This window comes from Ptychodera flava, chromosome 10 (assembly GCF_041260155.1).
Source record: "Ptychodera flava strain L36383 chromosome 10, AS_Pfla_20210202, whole genome shotgun sequence".
Lineage (NCBI taxonomy): Eukaryota > Metazoa > Hemichordata > Enteropneusta > Ptychoderidae > Ptychodera > Ptychodera flava.
In genome coordinates, this window is record NC_091937.1 from 39,754,742 (window position 1) to 39,779,453 (window position 24,712).

The 24,712-nt window shown below is 39.3% G+C and overlaps 1 protein-coding gene across 1 annotated transcript; it reads right to left on the reverse strand.

The window, feature by feature from the left end:
- Positions 1-3,170: 3,170 nt before the first annotated feature.
- LOC139141499 (uncharacterized) lies at positions 3,171-5,688 on the reverse strand. The gene is made up of 2 exons (XM_070711096.1): positions 5,607-5,688; positions 3,171-4,236 (listed from the first exon to the last, which is right to left on the reverse strand). Exon 2 carries the CDS (start codon positions 4,227-4,229, stop codon positions 3,372-3,374), a length of 858 nt encoding a protein of 285 aa, XP_070567197.1. The 5' UTR covers positions 4,230-4,236; positions 5,607-5,688; the 3' UTR covers positions 3,171-3,371.
- Between the last annotated feature and the right edge of the window lie 19,024 nt (positions 5,689-24,712).

The window sequence follows — 24,712 nt, forward strand, 5'->3', positions numbered from 1 at the left end:
GTATTTTCATGTACGGTACAGTATTACGTTACGATGTTTATGCTATGCTATGGGTCGACCTGGCTTTTCTTTGGCCATGTCCAGATATGGACGCTTGCCATTCAATCGCTACAAAAATGTGGTCAGATATGTAATACATATGGTATTATAAGTTTCGAATGATTAAGTATAACCACATCCTCGGCGTCGAAACGCCAACCCTTAGAAACTGTGATATTTAAAGATAGCTTTTTCGTTCAGTTAGATGACGAAAATGCAATTGTTTTCCTCTCAGGCAAATATATCCAGTTTGAAAATTTGTCAAACATTCACAGATTCAAATCAACAATTTCAAATTTCAACAGTTTTAGTTTCCTCCGATCATATCGTAACATGTTTATTCTAAAAAATGATTGATTGACAGATCGATTTATTGGGTAGTTCTATACCTTCTTCTCGTGGTGGTTCGGATAACGCCAGACTACTTTCAGCCGTAGCAACCATCTTCCCACATATTTGACACAGATCGGAAGGCACGTCTTTTTGGCTCGTAACCTGTTGACAAAATATTTCCAGATAAGGTACAATATTATGTTGAGATGTTTGTACTAGACCATATTTCTAACTGAGAATGATTTTTTATTCAAAATACGAAATTGCTAATCTCGGTTCTTCCTCTATTACTTCAAATTAGTTTGCAGGAAACTCATAGCAGAAACACAACTCCATTTAATCACGAACAGGTCAAGCATAAAATGGCAAAAAATCTTCTCCGCTTGTTATCTCTGATTGTTGTCACAGTGCCATGGAAAAAAACTGATGAGAAATCGAGGATATGTTTATTTGTAAAGTTACGTTGAGTTTTATGGTACTATGATGAAAAATTTAGGAACGTAACCTACCTTCCTTCAAATATTTCAACTGCACGACTGCCCGTCGATATTGCCATCGAGGCAACGACACCTCTAAAGACACAGCCGATACTCCATATCTTTGTAGTCTTTCATCAGTTCCGATATCATCTGTAAACACTGATTTTAATATTCCACGTCTGTAATCCACCCATAACTTTTCCACACATTCTGATGTCTCACAGTCGAGTACCACACACAGACTCCTTTCTTTAACAAGTCTGATAGTGATTGGACCAATACTGAGTAGATGTTTCTGTACACGGGTAGGTCTTCTGGTGTTCTTATTTCATTTAACATTGATATCGCTGTCTTTAGTATTTGTTCAGGCGGTGTTCCACCATGATCAGCAATTGGCGTACAGTCTGACACAGTAATACGGACTTCCACAATTCCTAATGTAAGATATTTGAATTACAAATCATAGTTACATACATAACGTTCTCTTTCTCTCTCTCTCTCTCTCTCTCTCTCTCTCTCTCTCTCTCTCTCTCTCATAAAACAATACTGACAACACTGTAAAACATCAGTATCTCGAAAACTACTTCTTATGCATGCTTTGACACGTGGTACATACCTTATAAGCAGGTGATTCATTGTAATTTTCTCATATTTGTCAAAAAAGTGTTGAAAGTCTTTCATTTCCAATGTCGGTAACTTAATTGCTTTGACATTTCAAGGTAAGACATCAAGTTTTTTCAAATGATGATAAAATTTACAATTTAATTACAGGCAACATTTTCGCATTTTGCTGGTGAATAACTCTTTTTCTCAAAGAGAATTCCAATAGCTCTAAACTTTGTTGTGCATGTCGCTAGAATTATGTCCAGCTAAATTATTTAAAAGATGATGATGTTTGAGTAAGTGAACATTTGGGCCCAATTTGCTTTGTGGTGCCTCGAGATTACTTCATTCAGATTTTGATTAAACGATCGTTCTTTGTGTTCTTTTTGAATGGTTATTTTATGGAAAATTTCGCTAATTTGGAATAAATCTGATCATTTTTTCCTCAAAACTGTTCACCTCTCTTTCAAAGTTTGCATGTCAAACGCATATTAACTTAACGATGATGAAGTGGGAACACATCCTTTAACGCTTTTTGTCAGATGAAATGTAATGTACGCTCTGCCGACTCTTTGCTCCGTGAATTGGAACAAAAATGCTGTATTCTAAATCCCACATTCCGTAGGTGCTCACAAAAATATCTTATATGAGGGTTTATTACAGGACAGCATTTATACAGTAGTTGAGAGAAGCTGAAGTCAAGGATATTATAGATATAGTCAAGACATAAAATGGGAAGTGAATGACAAGTTAAGGCAATTACGGCAAAATAGTGAAAATGTGGTTCCATTTTCCAAAACTCTAATGATGCTTCTTAAATTAATAGTACATGCAAAAGTCAGTATCAAAACGCAGTCCACATTTTTACATTCTGCTTGCAAGCACTTACCTATAACAGTCTCTTGTATGTGTGTACTCGAACTATCGTCGCCATTTTGATTACTGCCAGTATTTGATTGTTCTTGATCGGTGTTTTCTTCTGCAACTTCTTGTTCTTCTTCAGGGGGAGCAGCAGTTTCATTAGTTCCGGTCTCTTCCGTATCCTTGATTTCTGAATCTAAGTATTGAGAGAAAAAAAGCAAGGGAAGTTGAGACACCCTTGAAATATATGAACCTTTTACAAACACCGAATGATTTATCATATGTATAACTAAAGCATGGACTTGAGCATGAAACCGTTTTGTTCTCTCAAACAATTATGACCAGCAGGAATGTAACAATTTAAATTCTTTGCTCTACTGCAAGTTTTTATTGTTAACATAGTTCCTAGGAATCATTTACGATCAAACGTCTGAATAAGTCTCCATCGTCGATGTACGACTTATGTATATAAGGTTATGCACACTCTAATGATTAAAAAAGCACACATTAATTTATTAAAAACAGTAAAATATAATTCCCTCATATAAATTGAATTGGTTATGCCTTAGACTTTATAACACTAATTATAATTTATCATTTATCTCCGAAGCATTCTCATAAATGGATGAGAATATAAATGAAATAAAATGTATCACCTTCATCGATCTGGTGTTTTGGTCTGGTCATCTTCAAGAAGTTTTGATACAAAATTCAGTAAATTTGTCTGATAATCAGCAATAATGCCTTCCTTTGCAGCTTCATGCAGTTTTATCATCAGGTTTTGTTCAGTATTACACGCAATATCATAGTTCTTCAAAGTTTTCATGATACGCTCTTCCCACTTTTCGCTTGCTCTTTCCATGGTATCTGCTGGCTCAATGTTGCAAACAACTGAGTTGAAGTCTGGAAACTCTGCTTCGATAAAGGAGGCAAAGCCAGTTGATTTTGACACCAGGGATGGCACACCTGATGCGCAGCCTAGCAAACCAACCATACCAAATGGATCGTCGTTGGCACTGAATACTGCCAAGAGATGACACTGCAGAAAATCCTGTTTTATCTCATCTGATAATGGGGATAAATGTTGATTTTGAGAAAACTCGAATCGGCTTTCTTATTGAGGAAATTATTGCATTCTTTGCAGTGGTTATTTGGAATCCCTCGGATCTTCCAATGCGGTCGAAATTTATCATACTTATAGTAGTTGGCTACCTTTCCCATGGCGATGGCTGCTGCTTCCAAGCTGAGAAAGTTTTGGTCGTAACGTACTGTATGCATAGAATACACTTCTATGCTTTTGTCGACAGAAGTTTGGGGCACTTCAAAATTCTCGAACTCCTCTCCGACCCATGGAATGTATGGAAGGTGTTTTTGCTTGTTCAAGTGTTTGTACATGTTCTCATTGTAGTTGTATATGTTTGTTCCTACAGAGACGATAGCAAATGCTGCTTTAGCATACTCCATCATCTCATCTACCTTGTCTTGCAAGGTTTCTGGATCTAAACCCATGTCTTCAGGGATTTCATAATAAAATGGAATGAAAACGGCATCTTCAAATAAGTCATTTTTGATGACCAGAGCAGCTTCAGCGGTTCCATTTTCGCATGCATGACCAAATATCACCGATACTGGCTTGTGGTTCTTGAGATCAGGAAAGGTTTCCTTATGGAGAAGAAGCATATCATCTTCAGCTACTCTCGTCGTCGGTTTAGGATTTGGAAGTATTAAATGAACACCGTTTCGTTCTGCATCTTCTTTTTCTTCATCAGTGGCGCTTAAAACTGTGAAGTAAACACGATGACGTTGTCTGGAAAGTTTGATGGCAAACTCTTTCTGCACAAAACTGACAGTCAAAGAACACTTTTTCGGCATCCACTCTTTGCCAATGATCAGTGCGCTCTTCATTTCAGTCATTATGACACTGCGAACGAAGAGTAATTGATCAATGGTTTCTTCAATTCAGATGTAAATGTTTTCGTTACGTGAGACCTTAACTCACACACTACTCTTTTGTATACATAGGGTCATATGGCGTTATCAGTGATAGCAAGAGTGTAAAAACAATATATTTATGATTATGAATACAATTGATAAAAATTAAATATTTCTGTCATTATTTTATGTGATTACTTAAAAAAGTTCCCTACAGCACTAGAATCCTAAATGATGATCAGTATTTATGCCTACACGCAGTTGCAGTGCAGACCCTCAGAAATATGTCAATATTACACTGCAGCAGCATTGCGCGTAGGAACTTGATAAGCGGTCACAGCACTGCCTCGGCAGACTCTCTAATTAGTTACTGTGACGGGTAAACTTTTTAAAACTCGGAGCAAAATAATAAACAACTCACGACGTATTGTCGATAATCTATTTTATTGAGTAAGGGAAAATCGTGGATAGAACACATCTAACGAACTCCCTCTAATATAATCTCTGAGTTGAACAGAATTTTACCTTGACCTCATGCACTGACACCTTTGACCCACTGCGTGAATTGACCAATCACAACCAGGGGAACTTTAGGGACTTTCCCTATACTCATATTGAGCATACGGTAGTATTGAGTAAATATAATTACTCACAATGTGACAATGCGAAAACAATTGTGTTGTGTATCGCCACTGTACGCCTTGTGTTGTGTATCAAAATTCAATTTCCCATAACAACGAGTCCAACCTATGCCTACCTTACGAACAATAAGCTGTTTTAGGGCCTCTAAGCTTATATCTTTGTAAAACGATTAGCACCAGTGCAACAATACTTCGCTAGGTGACTGAGTCCCGTGTGAGTTCGGATCCAGGCGAGAATTTACCAAATTATATGAGCTCAGTAATCTCCAGTCTTGTCTCAGTGAACCTGTCGGTTAGATTGGAAACTTAGTAAGGCTATCTTACAACCGTAAGAAGCCTGGAGAATGAAACTTTGAATTTATGTAAATTTAGGCTAGTGCCTCACTTCAAACATTTGTTTTCAATTTGAAAGCTATATCTTTGGCCGCCGATAGGAAGCGCTTAGAAATTCACAGATTGTGTTATTTTGGTTTGAAAATCTTGTAAGAACAAATACTTGAGACATGCTTTGACCCCACAAGTTATTATTTTGTTAGTCTGACATGACAAATATTCAAAACAGAACCCTGGAGCACCTTGTTCGCACCTTTGTGCTTCGAAAGGGTTGGATTACACTGCCCATTTTCGGCTCTTATTTTTGTCTCTGTCTTGTCTTAAGAACGAAGGTTCAAGAGAAAGACTCAAGGAACGCACAACCTTAAAGTAGAAAAGCACTCACCTAGGATCATTGAGAAAGTGAAGGTTTAGTCGTTACGATGTCGGCAATAGCTGGTGAAAAGAGTCGCCTTTTTTTGGCAAATTTCCAAACTGGGTTTGGTCATTCGGCTTTCGTAGAGACCAATCATTGGCCGGACTTTCTTTGATATAATAGCACACCTATTGTCGATGTCTATGGTTGATACCAACACTCTTTACATAGGAAACTATGGAACGCCGCTTATTGGTTTTTTAGTCATTACAACGGTCATGAAATACCATCAGGCTGTATATCGTTTTCAATACGTTTAAGCTAGGGAGCGTTCAGTTATTACGGCCGGGGGTGGGCCGGCAAAAAATCCGGGGGTCACCTTAAATTTGAAAACTGCAAAGAGGGGCATGTATTTTTCAAACAGCTCAGAGGGGGGTCACTTAATTTTCATAAGTATCCATCCCGTCAAAAAGCAGTTTCAGTGTTCAGAAATATTCTGGGAGATAAAAATGATTCGCTGCATGATTTCATTCTCTTAAGTAATTGAACTGTAAATCTGAACAAAAGTATAATTATCTGTCACATGAACATCTTGACTAGGCAACTCTGAGGCTTGTCTTATTGTAAATCCAGCTCACTGTGGGCAATGAACAATTCCTATTACTTACATATTAGAGATATAGCAAGTTTTGTCAGGGAAATTATTTAACAGTTACCTGTAGACTACTAGTACCATGAAAAGTGAAATTATACTTTTAGGTGAAATTCCAATATCATAATTGTTGTCAACATCTGAACTTTCAAATACCCTATTTGAATCGAGTACATTTGTATCAATTATCAAACACCTATAAAAGCACAAATTAATTTAGTCTAGCATTGTAAAAAAATTATTCATAGTTTTCTCATAGACTCAAATGTATTGTGAATTAACATTTTGGTGAAATTCCAATATCCAATTTCTTGCGCACATATCCATTTGTAACTAGCCTTGTCTAATCAAGTACATTAATGTTAATAATCGAGAGTACATAAACATACGGATTTACTATTTTTGTATTTGAAAAAAATTATTCATAGTTTCCTCATAGACTTCCATGTATAGTGGATGGACATTTTCAGTGAAATTCCAAAATCAGATTTCTTGTACACATAATATGCACCTTTAACCATCATATTCTAATCAAGTACAATTATGTTAATTATTCAACGTCTGTATATGCACAAGTATAGCAAGTTTTCATTGGAATAAATGATTCGCAATTTTATCTCAGACTCCCATGTATAAGTAATTTAGCAATTCCCTTGTGACACAAGGGATTTCCTTCAGTATTGCTGAGCAGACACCAAGCTCAGCTCTGATTCAATGTCAAATCGGTTTTATTGATAATATTAGATTCATATTTCATAATATCATGTCATACACTGTTAACTTCAACTTCGTCTGTGTACTGGTGCCCCTGTTGGCGATGATGGTCCAGCAGTTACTGTAGAGTTATGAATCTTGACCCTTGCCTTGAGCTATTTATTTACAGAGGTGAGGGTGTTGATTATATTCCCTTTCACGAGATTTGGGTATTGACAAATATTAGTTGACATATTCACACCCAAATGTAAAGTCTGCATTGTTACCTTACCAGAAAACAAGATTTTCTTCTAAGGCCAAGAAAAATAAAAAGTTTGTTTCTCATCATCGCGCGCGTCAATTCAGACCCGCCGCGTCACTCTTTTTTTCTGCTCATGAGGAAATAAAATACAAAGATAAATAAACGCGAAAATACGAGACGATAGTGCACAACACCATGGTTTTTAAAACAGAACGGTAAACAAAATAATTCACACTAACATTCCATTCAGAACTGTACGCATTGTCACTGTTATATCACACTGTCACAACTGTGCATTGTTGCACTAAAAGTCAAACGACAGAACTGTTGCTATACAAAAATAATAAAGTAACACTGCTGTGCATTTATCTCTGCGTGCATTCCTATGTTTTGCCCCAAAAAATATGAAACATTCTGATATCTCTGATAAATATGTCTGATATATTAAAGTAATGCGCTCAAAGTGCGCGCTGAAAATATTGAACATACAGATATCTCTGATATACGTATGTCTGATATATCAAAGTCGGTTGTGCTGAAAAATATGTCTGATTATTAAGTTACGCGCCCTTGGGGCGCCGAAAAATGTTACTAAATGATAACATTTGTTGCTGACACGATGCATTTTAGCAAATATGAGCTGTGTCGAAATTCAAAAACGCACTGACCCCACTATTGGGCATTTCAAAAATATGGTGACCCTATCACCAAAGTCAAAACACAGGATGACCCCCCAGTAAATCCTCCGGACCCCCCAGGCCGAAGAAACTGACCAGTCCCTTAAGCTGTCAAAACTCTGCATTGCTGCACTAAGTCAAACCACAGAACTGTGCTATGCAAAAATACTAAAGCAACAGTGCTGTGCATCTATCTCTGCGTGTATTCCTACGTTGTTTCATGTTTTTGCGCGTTCTTCTTGGTTGAAGTATAAAAAAATTGAGAGGAAAAAAAAACCCGCGACAACGCATCATTTTTGCAATATGTCTAGGATGAGAAACAAACTTTTATTTTCTCCGGCGAACCATTAAAAAATCTATTTTTACATTTACTACCATTTTCAGTAATAGAGCGCGAGGCCACTGCAGCAAACTGCAATAGAACTGCTCACACTAATTAGTTTCAGCTGTAGCCAGCTGGCAAAGTCGACAACATTGTATGTCCCATGCAGACAGTTTGTCTGGGGAAGTTGAAATAAAAACGATTTGTACATGGACCAGTGCATGGTAATGTTACATTGTATCTTAATCTTGAGCACAGGGTGCCAATCGTAAACTCTCATTTACAACTCGAGCCTCAGACAGAGCTAGTTTTGTCTTTGTACAAGCAGACTTTTTGGTCTTTATCAAGTAGCCTTGTTCAACACCAAATGGCCACGGCTACAGCTGAACTAATTAGTGTAAGCAGTTTTACTGCAGTTCACTGCAATGGCTTCGCGCTCTATGGTAGTATTTGGGAAATATGCCTGCAATATGTACACATCTGCATCTTAGTATTGTCTCTAGTCTTATCAGTTCATTTCAGTGTAAATTCGCTGCAGCCTGCAATTTTTATTCAACCCCCCAAACACTGTTCACATACATGGCGGGCTAAAGAGGTTACAGTTAGTTACGAGTGCAAATCAATGGAAGTATCACGAGAAAACCTGTGTATTTATGTAAAATTCCAACGAGTTGAAAGGGAGGGGCTTGTCGGAACTCTGCTCAACGGTTGCCAGGGACCCCTATGAACCATTCGAACAAAGGTAAGACAAATAATTTACATAGCGCCTCGTATCCATCAGTAATGTTCACTGGCATTTTACAATACATGTAAGTCACAAGTGAGCTATCTCGAAGAAATGAATGTTGAGAGTTGATCGAATATGCCTGCAATATGTACACATCTGCATCTTACCATTGTCTTGTAGTTTTTCTATAGAATGTATGAAGAATAGGAGAGGGATCTGTCACGTAGGATTGTAACCCAGTTCGAGGAACGTTAAGTGTGATTTGTGGACTTGATCAGAGATATCTGCAAGGGGTATTGACTTTAATGAGTTCAGCCAGGTATGAAGGAGCTAGTCCAAGTATTGATTTATACGTGAGAAATAGGATTTTGAACTAACTTCTTTAAGACACGGGGGCAGCCAGTGAAGTTCCTTCAGGATCCCTTCATCTCTTTTTTGTTTTGATGAGACAGATAACTGAGTTTTGAGCTTTTTGTAGTAATCTGATGTAATCATAATCTTTATTTCTATATAGCGCATTACATATTTAAATATCTCAACGCGCTTTATATTTAAAACAAACAAAGAGTGACAAATAATAACAATAAATTTAATATGTTCAATAAAAGTAACAGCTGGTAAAACTGAAAGAAATGGTTTAAATAGATCAACAAATAAGAACTCAGGTATAAAATGACTTAAAAGGGTATAAAACTCAAGTATAAGATGACTTAAAAGGGTAAGTTTTTAACCCGACTTTAAATTACCGAGAGACTGAGATGCACGAAGGTGCGACGGCAAAGAATTCCACAAACGAGGCGCACATATTGAAAAAGCCCTATCACCATAGTAAGCTGTGCGACCAATGGGTTGATATAACTTATTTTCCCCATTTGAAAATGAACGCAATGTATGACTCGTACTACGTCTAATCAAAAGCTAAAAGGTAAGATTGTACATAACTACAAAGAACTTTGAAAGTAATACAAAGGCCTTTAAATTGGATACGTTGTTCAACAGGGAGCCAATGAAGGTCACGAAGAATGGAAGTAATGTGATAGATGTAGATAGGATATTGGCGATGGATGAAAGTTCAAACATGTTCGTGTACGATGAATATCCTAAACTTTAAATATTGCAGCTACATTGACGTGATGGATCTAGATATCATGCATGAAACACATTATTTGTAAACAAGGAAGTTGCACACGTGCAAAATTGAGGGTTTATCAATCGGTATATAGCCTGATATCTCTAGAACGGACTGGATCTGATGCAGAAACTGATTACTGCCAGCAACAGTATAAAGCTTGTGTAATTTTAGGAAGTTATGCTATCTGATATTTTGCTGTTATATTTTACTGATGTATGAAATTACAGGTTATGTCCATCAAACAACTGAATGTGACAGGGAACTCATCATGATATCATATCCGATTCTGAAATTGAGCATTAGAATGATTACGATGTTACCATTCAAAGTTACTCAATTCTGATTCTGATGCAGTGAGTGTATTACTGAAAATAACCACGTAACGATTAAGAAGTACAACGAAGCATAATTACTATCGTTGTTTTATTTTTGTCATCAAGTTATTAGCATATCTGTACTCGCATAGTCTACTCTGATCCTTCATATGTCTAGATTTATGAATGAACAATAGGTGAAAGCGTTATGTTCCATCTCCAGGGTGGGGTCAGAGGTGTCTTTGGTCTCACCACAGGTTTAATTGCTGCATTTTTTATTTTTAATACTATCAGACTATAATATTGCCGATAAAGATTTATACCACCAACACCTTGGTTGTCTTGCTCTTATCTTAGAACTGGTTTTGTATTATTTCTTTTTCTTCTTCACTGTGTCATGAATTTGTCCCATGATAGCATTACACCAAGTTTTATCACCATGTGCATCCATTGTTTGATGCGTTTGATTGCCTAGTGCGCCAAAGCAAGCAGGTGTCATAATCTTCCGAATTGCTCATTAGAATAGTAATATTCCACGCTCACAATACATTAGCGTTCTTGGACGATTGATCAAGCTGTAACGTTTCTTTGTTTGGACTCTAACAATGCTGGCGCCACGAAATACCAGCACAGTATCGCCAACATGATCTCGCTCTTTTACACATTTAAAACAATTACCCAGTAACTTATTTTCTCATGGAGGTATTCTGCGTACTACCCCTATGTTCTATTTTGTTTCAACCAATCGTAATATTGAGCCGTTGTTATCAATTTAATTTATTCATGGCGTGGGTTTGAAACAAAAGAATTGTAGCAAGCCACGCACGGGCAAGTGATAATTTCTACTTTTGTAATCTTTTCTAATGTCGGTAAATCAAAGTATTGTCTTATTATATTCTTTATGGCGTCGGCATCCGACATAGCCAAGATATTGTATAAATAGACACACTCACTTAAAGGAAAGAGAGAAGAACTCAAGGACCGATAGCCACGGTCACTCTCTTGTGGAGTGACCGAGACAGGACATTCAAGACCGTACTCTGTTATTTCAATTATATTATCAGCGAACCGAAGAAAACCGTCAAAGTTTGCAAAAAATTTCGGGAGCGAACAACAACTGGGCCCAAGAACTGAGCAATACGCGACAAAATGTCACGCACGCTGTAAAAAATGGCAAATCCGGAGATATTTTCAGAAAAAAGTATTTCAACTGGCCCACAAGTGCTCCATTTTATTTTGTGTGATTGATTATGATTTACGTTTTGAGCCGTAAAGTTACGATACTTTGAGTTGTTAATCTTATTATTCATATTCACGGGCATGTAAACAGACCATTACTGTGTATTGTGGTCAGTCACATGGTTCAGCTCGACCAATCAAAATGCGACAGCCAGGGCATGGTAATATAATGTGTATTTGTTGACAGTCACGTGAGTAGTAAAATATTATTCCCTTCTGTGACAAATAAGAATTTTTACACCCATTTTATTCATTTATCTAAAGGGAGCGAAGGAAAAATTAACCATCCATGTAACTAAAGTGTGACCCTGACCTATATACGAACTCACGCGCAGCAGTGCATTGTCCTGAACTAAGCGGGGAAATTCCCTGCTGAGTCAGGTCCTGGACTTGCGCAATACAGTAGCTATGACTCACTATCAGTACATCTGTCGGATCATTTGTTAGATAGATTCCGACTGTGCTGCAGCTCTGTACAGCTCCTTAAGGATTCCAGTGCCCGTTCCAGTGCTGATTTTTGTCTTCTGGATGTAAGTATATACTCGTTTACTATGTTTTTCCTACGCCTATCGGAGCGAGATTTTACTCCCCCTCCCATACAGTAACCGTTCCGATCTTGAACACTGTTGCGCAATACCCCTATCGGGACGTTTCCAGTAGGGACTTTCGCAATACTGCTTTCGCAATACCCTTCCAGTTGCTTAGCAACTTGTCACGTGGTTTCAGAGGTCTGAAAGTCTACAGTTTTCAGAAACATTTTCTACAGAATTTTTTCTGAACGACTCTAGTTAACTTGTTCACCCGATAGATAAAATTTTAGTAATTTCCTCTGAACTTAAAATATGTCGGAAGACCATTACTTCAAACAAAATGAGACGTTTCAGATGAATGGTACTGATATCTAAAGTGTTCACTCTTTTATCTCTACGTACAAATGTAGTTCCTAAGTCGTTCTCTACTCTATTCCCACCAACAAAACATTCAATACTCATTTCATTGCGATCTTTATCAATACTTATGATAATATCACAAGTTGTTCTGTTATCTGTTTTCATAGCATAATATCCAACCAAATCGTCAAACTCGTCTCCCGTAGCTAACTTTACACATCTAATGAGAACTGTACCATGTTGAAGTATTTTCATATTATCTGTCATCTGTTGATTTACTGTCTGTAAGTGAGAACAGCTGCCTCATCACCGACACTTTTAAGACCCAGTTTCTTTAAAGTTGTGTCCCAAAATAATCTTACTGGAACTCCGCTAGCTGTATACGAGCAATAATTCTCCCCCTCGTTTATCCACCTTCTTAGTGTATTATCCGCCTTCATTATTATATTAAGAGGACTAATTTTAAGGTGAATCGGTATACCAAGAAGTGCAATGTATGGATTCGTAGGAGTAAGCCAACTACGAAAATCTAACAACTTGTACTTGTTAACATTGCTATCGAAATAAATAACATTTGGAGTTCCTGGCAGTTCAGTAACTCCACCCGCAATTTCACTACCCAATATATCTAAGATGTTACGTGGTACATTATAAGGTCTGAATTTCTGACTAACCGAATCCCACGTCAGAGCAAAAGGAGTTGGATCGTTTGAAGCCTTTGTAGCGTCAATTACGGTTTCATCAATGTCTGTAAGTTCAGAAAATTCTACAGCATGCTCGTGGGAGGGTGGCACCGCGACATTGGCTAAAACGAAATATTTTTCGCGGTCCTTGTAACGAAGGACGTAATCCTTATTATGATTAGCAGCCATCTTAGTATTATTGTTAACTTTAACATCACTCAGATCTTCAAGCTCAAGATTTTGCATACGAATTGTACCTAGACCGAAGCCACTTGGATCAGACATAATTATGCTATATACAGTGAAAATTAAAATAATACCTTGTAATATACACAATCATGGCTTCAGCTATAGGAATGACAGTTCTCGGTGCTGTATTAACAGTATTAAATGCAACGGCATTCACAGGAGGAAATATTATCGGGCAAAAGCTTTCTGGGAATGGTGAGGCTCTTATTGAAGAAAAGGTCCGACATGATAAAGCATTAGAAAAATTTGAACATGATCGCAACGTCTGGTCAGAAAAAAGATTACTACAGGCTGACTGGGAAAGAGAAAATCAAGCAAAGGACGCACATGCTGCAGCTGAGTTAAGAGATACAGATGCAGAAATCCTTGAAGAAGCAGCGGCGCAAGCCAACTATGCATCAGGCAAAGCAGTTCAATTCTCAGATTATTATCAACCCAGTCCTGAGCAAAAGAAATATGAAATGATATATATTGCTGGAGGATTGGTCGTGGGATGGTTTATGTTACACCGGTAGGATGGTTTAGCTACAATAATTCAATACAAAAGCTAATTGGCCAGTTATTGAAATCGATCATGTTTCCATCCTGATCCGTTATCCAGATACGAATTGAATTCATCCAATCTCCCCCTTTTCTCAATGGCATAGAAATTGCTCCGTTTTTAAAATCGTAAGTAACCTTTTCACTTATTTCTTTTGTATCCCGAACGGGAAGTATTTGTAAACAGTCCGATAATTTTCCCTGTATGTATTCACCAGAGCCAAATGAAACATAATTTCAGTAACATCAACGACATCTGAATGAACTATATATTTAGTGACTGTTAAGAAATCTGCTCGACCTGGACTAATAGTACTTTTTATAACTGGGTTGTCCTCAGGTTTATCTGAAAAACCGACTACGTTGGCGAAGCTACCTGTGGCATTGAAATAGACTTTAACATCTTCAGCCAAAGTTAGATAAACATGGCCTGTCGGTAGATTTTTTTCAAAATTAATTTTTTGCTTCAACCCGATTGCTTTGTTTAACGTATCGATATTGTAGTTACCCGGACGTATTGATTTTGTCGTCTTATTTTTTGGGTCGTTTCCTTCCTGATATTTTAGTACATTATTCGCCCTCGTCACGTTATGCCATGAATTATATAGTCCGCACTCTAGCAGTCGTATCTTCGTAAACTGTGCCATCCCAATGCTAGGGTTAAAATTAACAGTAACTGGTCCACCTGTTTTGCTTACAATCCAAATGATCATCGTTGTACGTTGTATATATTACTAAGTATAATTTTTTTGATGAATAATATTCCGAAGGTGCTCATTACAAAGTATAAGGTTCTGCAGGAATAATATTTTTCTGTTCAAGGAGATCTTTTGTCGCAACTGCGGCAGCAGTCGCACCGCCTAATTTTGCCAATCGAATTAAATTTGGTCGACTTGGATCGCCCATATCCATTTTCAGAAATTTGCTGGAGATCATTAGATATCCCATCGCAAGTCCTGCGATTACAATACCATCGTACATTGTGTTTACAACTGTTTTAGTATCCATGATTGCTGACTAGTATATAAAATAAAAAATAAAAATAAAATATGGGGTAGTTAATCCATCTCATACAATGTAGAGGAGCTGGAAACCTCCCCCTCCCCCTCCCCTCCCCTCGGAACCCCTGTCGGAACTGTTCTGGAGGGAGCCGCTACGGGCTCTGTTTTTTTCGCTTTCTGAAGCGGTTCATCTTTCCGGAGGGGACAAATATGTCGAGCACGCCCCCAATATAGTCCTAATGCAGTCAATGAAACTCCCACAATTCCTAAAACAAGATAACATTTATTATACCAGCTATCACACTGTTGTGGTACGTCCTGAAAGGGGCTTATACAGTTTGCCGCTACCGCATCGCTATCATTAATCATTGCTTGGCGTTTCTTCTCCCTGTTTTGCCTGTTCCATTCTGCTACTCGCTTGCCCGCAGCAACTCTCCCTGGATGCTTCGGCGGTAACGTCATTTTCTCTATGTTGCGCTGTGTCGGAGGTGCCGGTGTTGGTGGTAGGATCGTCCCTGACGGAGTCGTTTCCGTTTGCTGAGTCGAAACCGTTTGTGAAGTTGAATCCATTTATTTCAGGTACTATATTAAACCCGATTTTTTTAAAATTTAAATGTTTACCCGTAATTAAACCGGTGGAAATTAGAGCAATCAGGGGCCCCCATGTGTACCCTATCCGTCCTGATAATCGTTTTATTTCACTGTTTAGAATAAAATCCTTTTTAAGATCAGTGGCATAGTTATCTCGATCATCGATTGGAACTACCTGACTTATTGCGCGGGCTCCTAGATCTATGAAACTTTGAGTGATGGTATCACTTATAAGAGAACTGTATTTCGCTTCGTACATTTTGAAGGCTTTATCCACCGTTTCATCTTTCCATTTTTCTACGTCAACAACTGAAATCTCCTTACCAAAAAATAACTTACTTTGACCACTTGCGATGACACAGAGTATTTTTTCACGTTTTGTCTCTATTATGGATCGAGCGTCCGACGCTGCGGTTGGCTCTTCGGAATGCGCTGCCATATTTGCCGCTGCCGATGACTTTATTAAATTCTCCATTGTTTGCAGTATGTTATCTATTCTTAGTAAAAAATAAAAAATTCGTTTAAACCTGAATCCGAAATAAAGTATTAACATAGTCTGGAATGTTAGTACCCCTAACGTACCGACAGGGATTCCGGGAAAATTCTCCTCCATTTAAATCTATATGTATATAGAAACACAAATAATGAGTACAGACCTATTCCCAGTTGCTTTTCAATTGAATAAGACGAGCGTACCGACAGTACAGCATGCTGATATTCCTTCCAAACCGAACGGGGAATAAAACCTATTCTCATGGACTTAGAAATATATGTAACGCCGACAGAAAAATTTACTTTCATCCTCGGGATGTGTTCAAAGATAACGTAATCACTCATCGATCAGCTAAAGAAAGTAATGTCTGGCTGGGCAGCCCAAAGATGAAATACTGGGACCAGCAACTGAATTTCGCTGTATGGTGTAGCACTACTGGTTGTGGTATATCATTCACCCATCTCTTTGATAAGAAATTTCCGCCGCAAATACGATCATTCTGCCGTTTCCATGTATATTTTACAATACGTCGTATCCTTCACGAAATGGGCGTTGCACTTCCAGACGATACCCCCACCTTCAAAGCGGGCGACAATCCGTACAATCTCGTCCAATATGAACTTCTATGTACAGAATTTGGAAATATAAGTCCAACGAAGTCCGACTTTCGTTATCGAAAAGGTCAAAATAAAGGTCTTGGTTATGGATATGAATATTACACTAATCGTGGGCCTGTTCGACAGCCAAAAGCGATATACAACGGTCATGACTTTTTCCTCTCCGCCGACGGAGGCGTTTTCTATACACATACAATTTTTGGAAAGAAAAAACATATACTGCCCGACAAAGAACGACCGCACTACTATTTCTTCGAAATGATGGATCGGAGGGACAATACAATAGTTTCATTCCTCTGAAGGGAGACTCTGGATTGACAAAGGCTGGCCTAGCCCGCCTCAACGAAAGTCTTGAAGCCTACGTATATTGCATACTCGGCGCACAAGCAAATATTCGCAGTACCATAGTGGGTGATACTGGCAGTGCAGAGCAAGTCCGAAAAGAATTCGGTGTTCTCCTCGAAGATGAAATTCGTATACTGACAAAGTAATTAGTTATAGGCGATATCAAGACACAATAATGAATACTGGTGTCAAACTTGATATGGCAGTCTCACCCAATTTACTTCTCTTACCGTCTGAGATGGTCATCCTTTCGGGCCCGGCAATCTCGGGTATAATAATGAATTGCAATACGCAACAGAATCTATGTCCTTCGGGGTGAATGGTGATATAAACACGGAAGTTCGAGAAAGTGCTATACATGAGATAAGTGCTATACATGAGATGGAAGGAGGGGAGGAGGGGATCCCGTGAAGTGGCAGGACGAGCCCGGAGGAGCGACTGATACGAGTCGAGGGGATCCTCCTCCCTCCCCTCCCCTCCCCTCCCCCGGAAGGGCAGCATCTGCAGACCCTATTCACGAATTCGGCAAAATTGGTTTGTTATCTTTAGCAATATTCATTACTATTGTAGGTACTGGAATAAAGTCACTAAATATATAGTTCATTCAGATGCTGTCGATGTGACTGGAAATTATGTTTCATCTAACTCGAACCAGTAACTTAAAAGAACTAGAAGAGATTCATTAATTTACAATATATAGATCCAGAGGAAATGTCAATATACGTAAACCCGCCATTCAACATGATTATAAATGGACCGACATATTCTGGCAAAACAGAATTTATGTTGGACCTCCTCACCGGTCCGTACTTAAGGAAATTCGAATATGTGATATTCATTTGCCCAACATTCATGAAAAATAAAGCGTATAATAGAAGATTCATTTTCACCGATGATAATGTATTCGTGTTTCCAGTCGGACTCGATGCTGTGGATGATACATTAACCTACGTGCATAAAGAATGGGCCGGTACAAACACTTTAATAGTACTCGACGACTGCGCCGCGTCCAAAGATATGAAGAAGCGCAGTAACGTTTTAGTCCAACTTGGTTTCAGCGCAAGACATGACGGATTATCTGTCTGGGTTCTGACTCAACAATATACTAGTATTAGTAAACCATTCAGGGAAAACATACAGATGTTAGTACTATTTTACACACCGAACAAGATAGACAACAAAACTATTATAAAAGAATATGGAATGGAGTTGTCAGAACGGGAAGCCGTGGGCCTAATCAAGCAATTGAAAAGTAGGCCATTCAGTAAACTAGTATTTCGTTTACGGAATCCGTACGACATAAAATTTTTCGTATAATATAGCAATTATGGAAGCTGAAGGCACTCTTAGAGAATTATATTACAACCCGAAAACTGGTTTTGGAGGTGTACAAAAATTGTATGACGCAGCACGGTCCAGCGGGCTCCAGCGTTACTAAGAAAGAGGTGCAGGAGTGGTTAAAAACTCAGCTAACTTATAATCTACATAAACCGGTACCTCGTACTCGTGCTACGGGCCGGCGCGTTTTTGTAACATCGATAGACTCTCAATGGCAAGCGGATCTCGTGGAATTCCCTCCCCCGTTCGCAAAAGAGAACCGTAACATTCGATACATGCTAACAGTAATCGATGTGCTCAGCAAATATGCATGGGCCAGGCCGATACAGTCAAAAACGGCTGATGATACGTTACAGGCGCTACAAGACGTGATTAAGAAATCTGGGAGAAGGCCCGACAAACTTCAGACAGATGAGGGGCGGGAATTTACTAATCGAAAAATGCAGGGGTGGCTCCAGGAGTCAGGCATTCATTGGTTTCACACCTACAGTGACAAAAAAGCTAGCGTCGTTGAACGTTTTAATCGGACCCTCAAGACGATGATGTGGAAATACTTTACATATAAACAGACACGTTCCTGGCTCCCCATTCTACCAGAACTTCTTGAGAATTACAATAACACCGTACACGGAAGTATCAAAATGAAACCCAGGGACGTAACAGAGGAGAACGATTGGCAGGCATTTTATACACTATTCGGTCCTGAGTTGGCAGCCGGGGGAGTTGACCCTGAATTCAAGCCGGGAGAACGGGTTCGAATTACAAAATACAAGACCACTTTTAAGAAAGGATATTTACCAAATTGGACAGAGGAGATTTTCGTAGTTTCAAAAGTGGTGTATGCGGCTGGACTGGGAACGCCACCAGTTTACAAAATAAAAGATCTGAATGGAGAGGAAATACTTGGCACTTTCTACTCCGATGAACTTCAGAGCGCCCTTTCGGAACGGGGAGCCGACGAGCTGTACAGAGTAGAACGAATTTTGAAGACGAAAAAAATTAGAGGAAAGAAATATTATCTGATAAAATGGAAAGGTTATCCAGAAAGTTTCAATAGTTGGGAGCCGGAGGAAAATGTTATTAGAACTTCGTAAGTTCCTGTGCTGGTACTTGTCAAGTACTACGTAAGTACTTCGTAAGTTCCTGTGCTGGTACTTGTCAAGTACTAACGTAAGTATTTACGAAAGTTATTCAGTAAGTACCATGGACGAAGTCTTAATTTCTTGAAAGCTGAAAGTGTCAGTTTACCGTTATTCTTCCAACCACCTGGCCAAGTATTTATCATGTACTGTCGTAAGTAATGTTCACTTACTGCATCTCGTCTGGCCGTATGTGGATGAGGTGGTACAGGGAAGGATTTGTAGAGTTCCGAAGGGGGACATATTAAGTTTGCAAGATCTTCAAAGCGACTGTGCATGTTGCCCTTATCCGTTCTTTTGAGTCCCCTTTGTTCAGCTTTCTTGATAAGTTCTGGTTGAAGTATAATGTACACAACTGCCATGAGCCACAGACAAGTAACTTCAAAGTCTTGCTTGTAATCGTAGTGTTCCTTCAGCATCATATCAAGTGCCTGTAAGTCAAACGGAGCATTGTAAGCGTGCACAGATTCACAAGCATTAAGAAGTTTGTGTAGGTTCTTGAGTGAGACTCGAGGTTGTTCTAGTTGTTCTTGATTAGGTGGATAATAAGCTTTTTCAAGTTCCTCCTGCTGAAACCGTCTATTAAAAATCCCTGGCTGCCGCCGCTCCATGCAATTCCAAAGTCAAAAGCTCGTGGATATTCTACTGGCCCGACTGTCTCGGTATCAATTGTTGGATTAAGTATATTTTTGAGAACTTCGGGCGTAAGAGATTGATGAATTACCAAACATGGAAGCCTGTAGTCGTGGCAAATTTCTAAGAAAGTCTGTTTGAACTTATTGTGAATCTCTTCTAGTTCTTCTAAGGCGCCTATTTCGTACGACCTGGCTCGAGTCAACACATTCCGCCTGCAATAATCCCAAGGCATATCTTTGAATATGATAATGAAATTGTCTAAATGGTCAAATGCTCTATAAACAATCTTTTTTTCTTCCGCTGCCACGGAAACGCCCCGGATTCTAGAAAAAGTCAGATGTTGAATTATGGAAGAGTCACAAATAACGTAGTGTTCTGAAGGGTAGCCCCCCTCCCCCTCCCCCTCATCCACCCAAGCCTGATATTGTAAACTAAGAGTATGTTCTATAAACTGTTTCTGAAAATCGGCAATCGAAACGTGGCGCCCATTATAAAAGTCGGCAATGTTGCTGGAAAAACTAGTGTCAAATTCTGGTACGTGAGTCACCGTAGCAACTCCCTCTTCTTTCAAATTTACTGCATCGTAACTCTTACCACTTCCAGTTGGTCCATTTATGAATATGTATGACATTTTGGGGTACTATATCATAGAAAAAAATTTTTTTAAATTATTTTTTATTAAGATATATACGATAAGACAATGACAATCCTTTCTATTTCAACTGCAATAAAAATACTTGAAACCGGAGAAGAGAATATTCAAATCAGTGACGGCAAACTCATATTTGGTGAATCTTTGGTAGATCCTTTCATATACGTAGACAGTGAGCTAGAAGTAGTTTTCCCCATCGGACCTAAGTACGGTTCGGGAGGAGATCCTGCTACATGCGATGAAATGTGTGTCCGTTGGCAACCGAGTCTTCAAAAGTTTACCGATTTAATAATATTCCGTACCCTAGGTGAAAGTTTCGATGCATCTACTGCTAAAAGTTATGCTGCAAGCCTGGCCGCTCACTCCAAGAATACTACTGGATTTTACAATCCATCTAAAGTGTATCAGAAGCGAGGGAGCGAGGCACAGCCAGTGGCGTATTTTAAATTTCGGTTTAAAAGAGGGCCTCTGATTTCGCTACATGTATTGATATGGTTCAAGAAATTGACTGTGCTTTTAAAACAGTGAGCCCATTGCCAGTCCGAGAAAATCCTGCTATTGTACCTCGTAATATCAGGAAAGGTAGTAAGATAGAATTCTTAGCATTTAAACCGCGCTTAAGTAAGCGTGCTCTTTCTTTCACTGTTGAGAGGTTATTTTGTGCTGCGCCTAATAAACCAGAAATTCAAGATGCGGAAGAACTAGTCGACTTAGAAAGATTAGGTGAGATATATAAACAAATAAATGCTGACAAAAATATTATAGTGGATTTTGATGACCTATCATAGAATAATTATTTTTTCATTTTAAAAATTTTTAGGATAGTATATATCATAAAGATGGCCCGTCGATTACATACAGCATTCAAGGGAGCAGTTTTACGAAAAGAATTTCCTGAAGTCAAGCGAGTCGAGGATATCGGGGAGCTGGTGGATATTGAAGGTATGGTCAAAGGGGGAAAGATGTACTCTGTTTATACCGAAATGGAAGTCAAATTATCGGATCCGAAAACTGGTAATACACAAATTCGTATATTGCCTGTTAAATTAAAAGATACATACACAAAAGATGTAAGAGGGGCGGATGTGGGGCAACAATTAATAGATCGCTACGATCGTATGCTTGATACAATTGAAGCTGTTGAGGGTTCTGGTCTCGTTCTCGAGGAGATACTTAATTTTGAAGTAAATCTAGTAGAAGTTTTACTGGGGCGGCCCGGAACGGATTCAACTTCCCGGATGGTTAAAAAATAAGCATTGTGTTAGCGATCTTATTCTACCGGTGGGGGTCGAGAATTGTTTTCAGTATGCCGTCGTAGCAAGTATAAAGTTGAGCGATCCCGAGTTTCGTGAAAAGAGGGGTGGTCAGGTAAGGAGAAAATGGAATACGTACGCCCCATTTATGGCTGACTACTGTTGGGAAGGTATTCCCTTTCCTACGCCCGCCGATCTGACTGTATTCAGGCGCTTCGAGCAGCAAAATCCGGAGTCCAACTTCAAGTGTTTCAGATCACGAGTCCGATCCCGACCCGTCAGACATAACTGTGTTATATAGCGGAGCCGAGGGGGGAGCGGATCGGGTAGCAAATATATTACTGATAGTTGGTGGGGAGGAGGAGAGGGTCACTTCGTGCCAATTACTTCGTTAAATCGTCTTTTAATTCTCATACTAATCGTAAGAATAAGCACAGAAGGAAGTGTATTTGCCTGGTTTGTAAAAGAGGTTTAAGTCAACAGAAGAATTAGAAAGAACATCAGGTATACTGTGGAACAGACACGCCCAGCCAGTTTTTCCTAAGGAAGTATGTCAATTCGAAGGACATCGGAAGAAGGTTCCTTCCCTACGTCGTCTATGCAGATACTGAGGCAATTATTGAGAAGGGGACCGGTCGACACATTCCAATTTGTCTTTCGTATGTTATGGTGGAACGGGTGTGGGCGCCTTCGGAACGAGGCCAAAAGTTTATGGTAAAAGAACATTCACAGGTCTCTCCTGTGTTACAGAATTTCTAAAGGATATGAAAGAACGGGCCGAGTATTATTCGAAATCGTATTATTGGAAAATAATACCGATGAAAGATCGATCTAATTACAATGATCCAGTCTGTATTGCATGTGGAGAGCCGCCGGATACCGAGTAGTGAAGGAGGAGGCGACCTTTATTGCGAAGGATGCCGGCCGTCGAGAACCATTCCTATCTACTTTCACAACCTCAAGGGATACGATGGTTCTTTTATTTTGAAAGAATTACATGAAATAGATGAGGGGGGTACCGGACCAGAGCCTAAAATCATAGCTAAGACGAGCAATGGAGGAATTATGGGTCTCTCGAAAACATTTATTTTTCACGCCTCAATTGTTGTCGATGGGGAGGAGGGAGATAAAGAAACGTTTCTTTTCTATAAAGTTTATGGATAGTGCTCAGTTGATGATGGGGTCATTGGCGAAGTTGGCAAAAACTGTGCCGGAGGATGGGTGGACGGTACCACTTTCGTACCCGGACATTCAAAGGGCGAAAGGTTTCTTCCCCTACGAATATTTAGACTCGGTTGACAGACTGGGAGAGGGTGAGCTCCCGGAGAGGGGGGAATTTTATAGCGAATTGACGGAAGAGGGGATTTCAGAGTCTGATTACGAACATGCTTTGCGAGTATGGGACGAAGTTGATGTAAGACGATTCGTGATTATATGGAATTCTATTGTGAGACTGACGTTCTACTTCTTGCAAATATATTTGAAAATTTTCGTGACACATGTTTAGAAGCATATAAGTTAGATCCAGCCCACTATATGTCAGCGCCCGGCTTGACATGGGATGCTATGTTACTTACACAGGTAATAAATTTGGGCTCATTCAAGATGCTGAGCAGATGATTTCGTACAGAGGGGAATTCGAGGCGGTATCAGCCAGTGTAATATTCATTATTTACAGACAAATCATCCAGCTTACGTCGCCGCAGGGGGCTGGTGAAGCTGGCGGAATTACGATCCGGAGAAACGGTGACCGAAATAAAATATCTCGATGCTAATAATCTTACGGCTGGGCAATGAGTCAAAAATGCCAACTGGCGGACTTCATTGGATGACGATGGAAGAGTGGGATGAATGGGAAGAAGGGGCCCGAGACGGTGGAGCTGGCGGGGCGTGGGGACCCGGCGCCACCTTTCCACCAAGTTTTCTAGAAGTAGATCTAGAATATCCAGCCGAATTACATGAAGAACACAGCGATTTGCCATTAGCGCCACATCACTATGAATTTCCGAGGCAGGGCACTCGACTGATTACAAGTGTGTTGGACAGAGAGAGATACGTCTTACACTACAAGTTGCTGGAATTCTATCTTCGGATGGGAATGAGATTGAAAAAGATTTATCGGGTGCTTGCTTTCGATGAAGCTCCATGTCTCGCGAAATATATCTGACTTTAACACTAAAATGAGCAAAGGGGAGGACAGATTTCGAAAAGAATTTCTATAAGCTGATGAATAATGCAATGTTCGGTAAGACAATAGAAGATGTTCGAAAGTACAGAGACTTTAAATTTGTTTCGGACTGGAACGGTACGGATAGTGGCCGTAAAAAGATTCAGAAGTATAATCCAAAGACGAAACATATAACTTTCATAACTTCCGAAGAGGATGGCGATTCCTGCGACAGTGCCCTACTGGAACTGAAAACGGATGAGCATAGATATGTAAAACCAGTTTTCATCGGCGCCGCAGTACTGGAACTTTCTAAGCTGCTAATGTATGAGACGCATTACAATTACTTTCGGGCCCAGTTCCCTGGAATACGATTAGCCTACATGGATACTGACAGTTTTGTTTACAGTGTACCGATCCCGGATCCGGACGTAACTTTCAATGATATAGTCCGAGAAGATGTTGAAAAGAATGGTGAGAAGTCTATATATGATACTAGTGGGATGAGTGGGCCCAACTTTCCG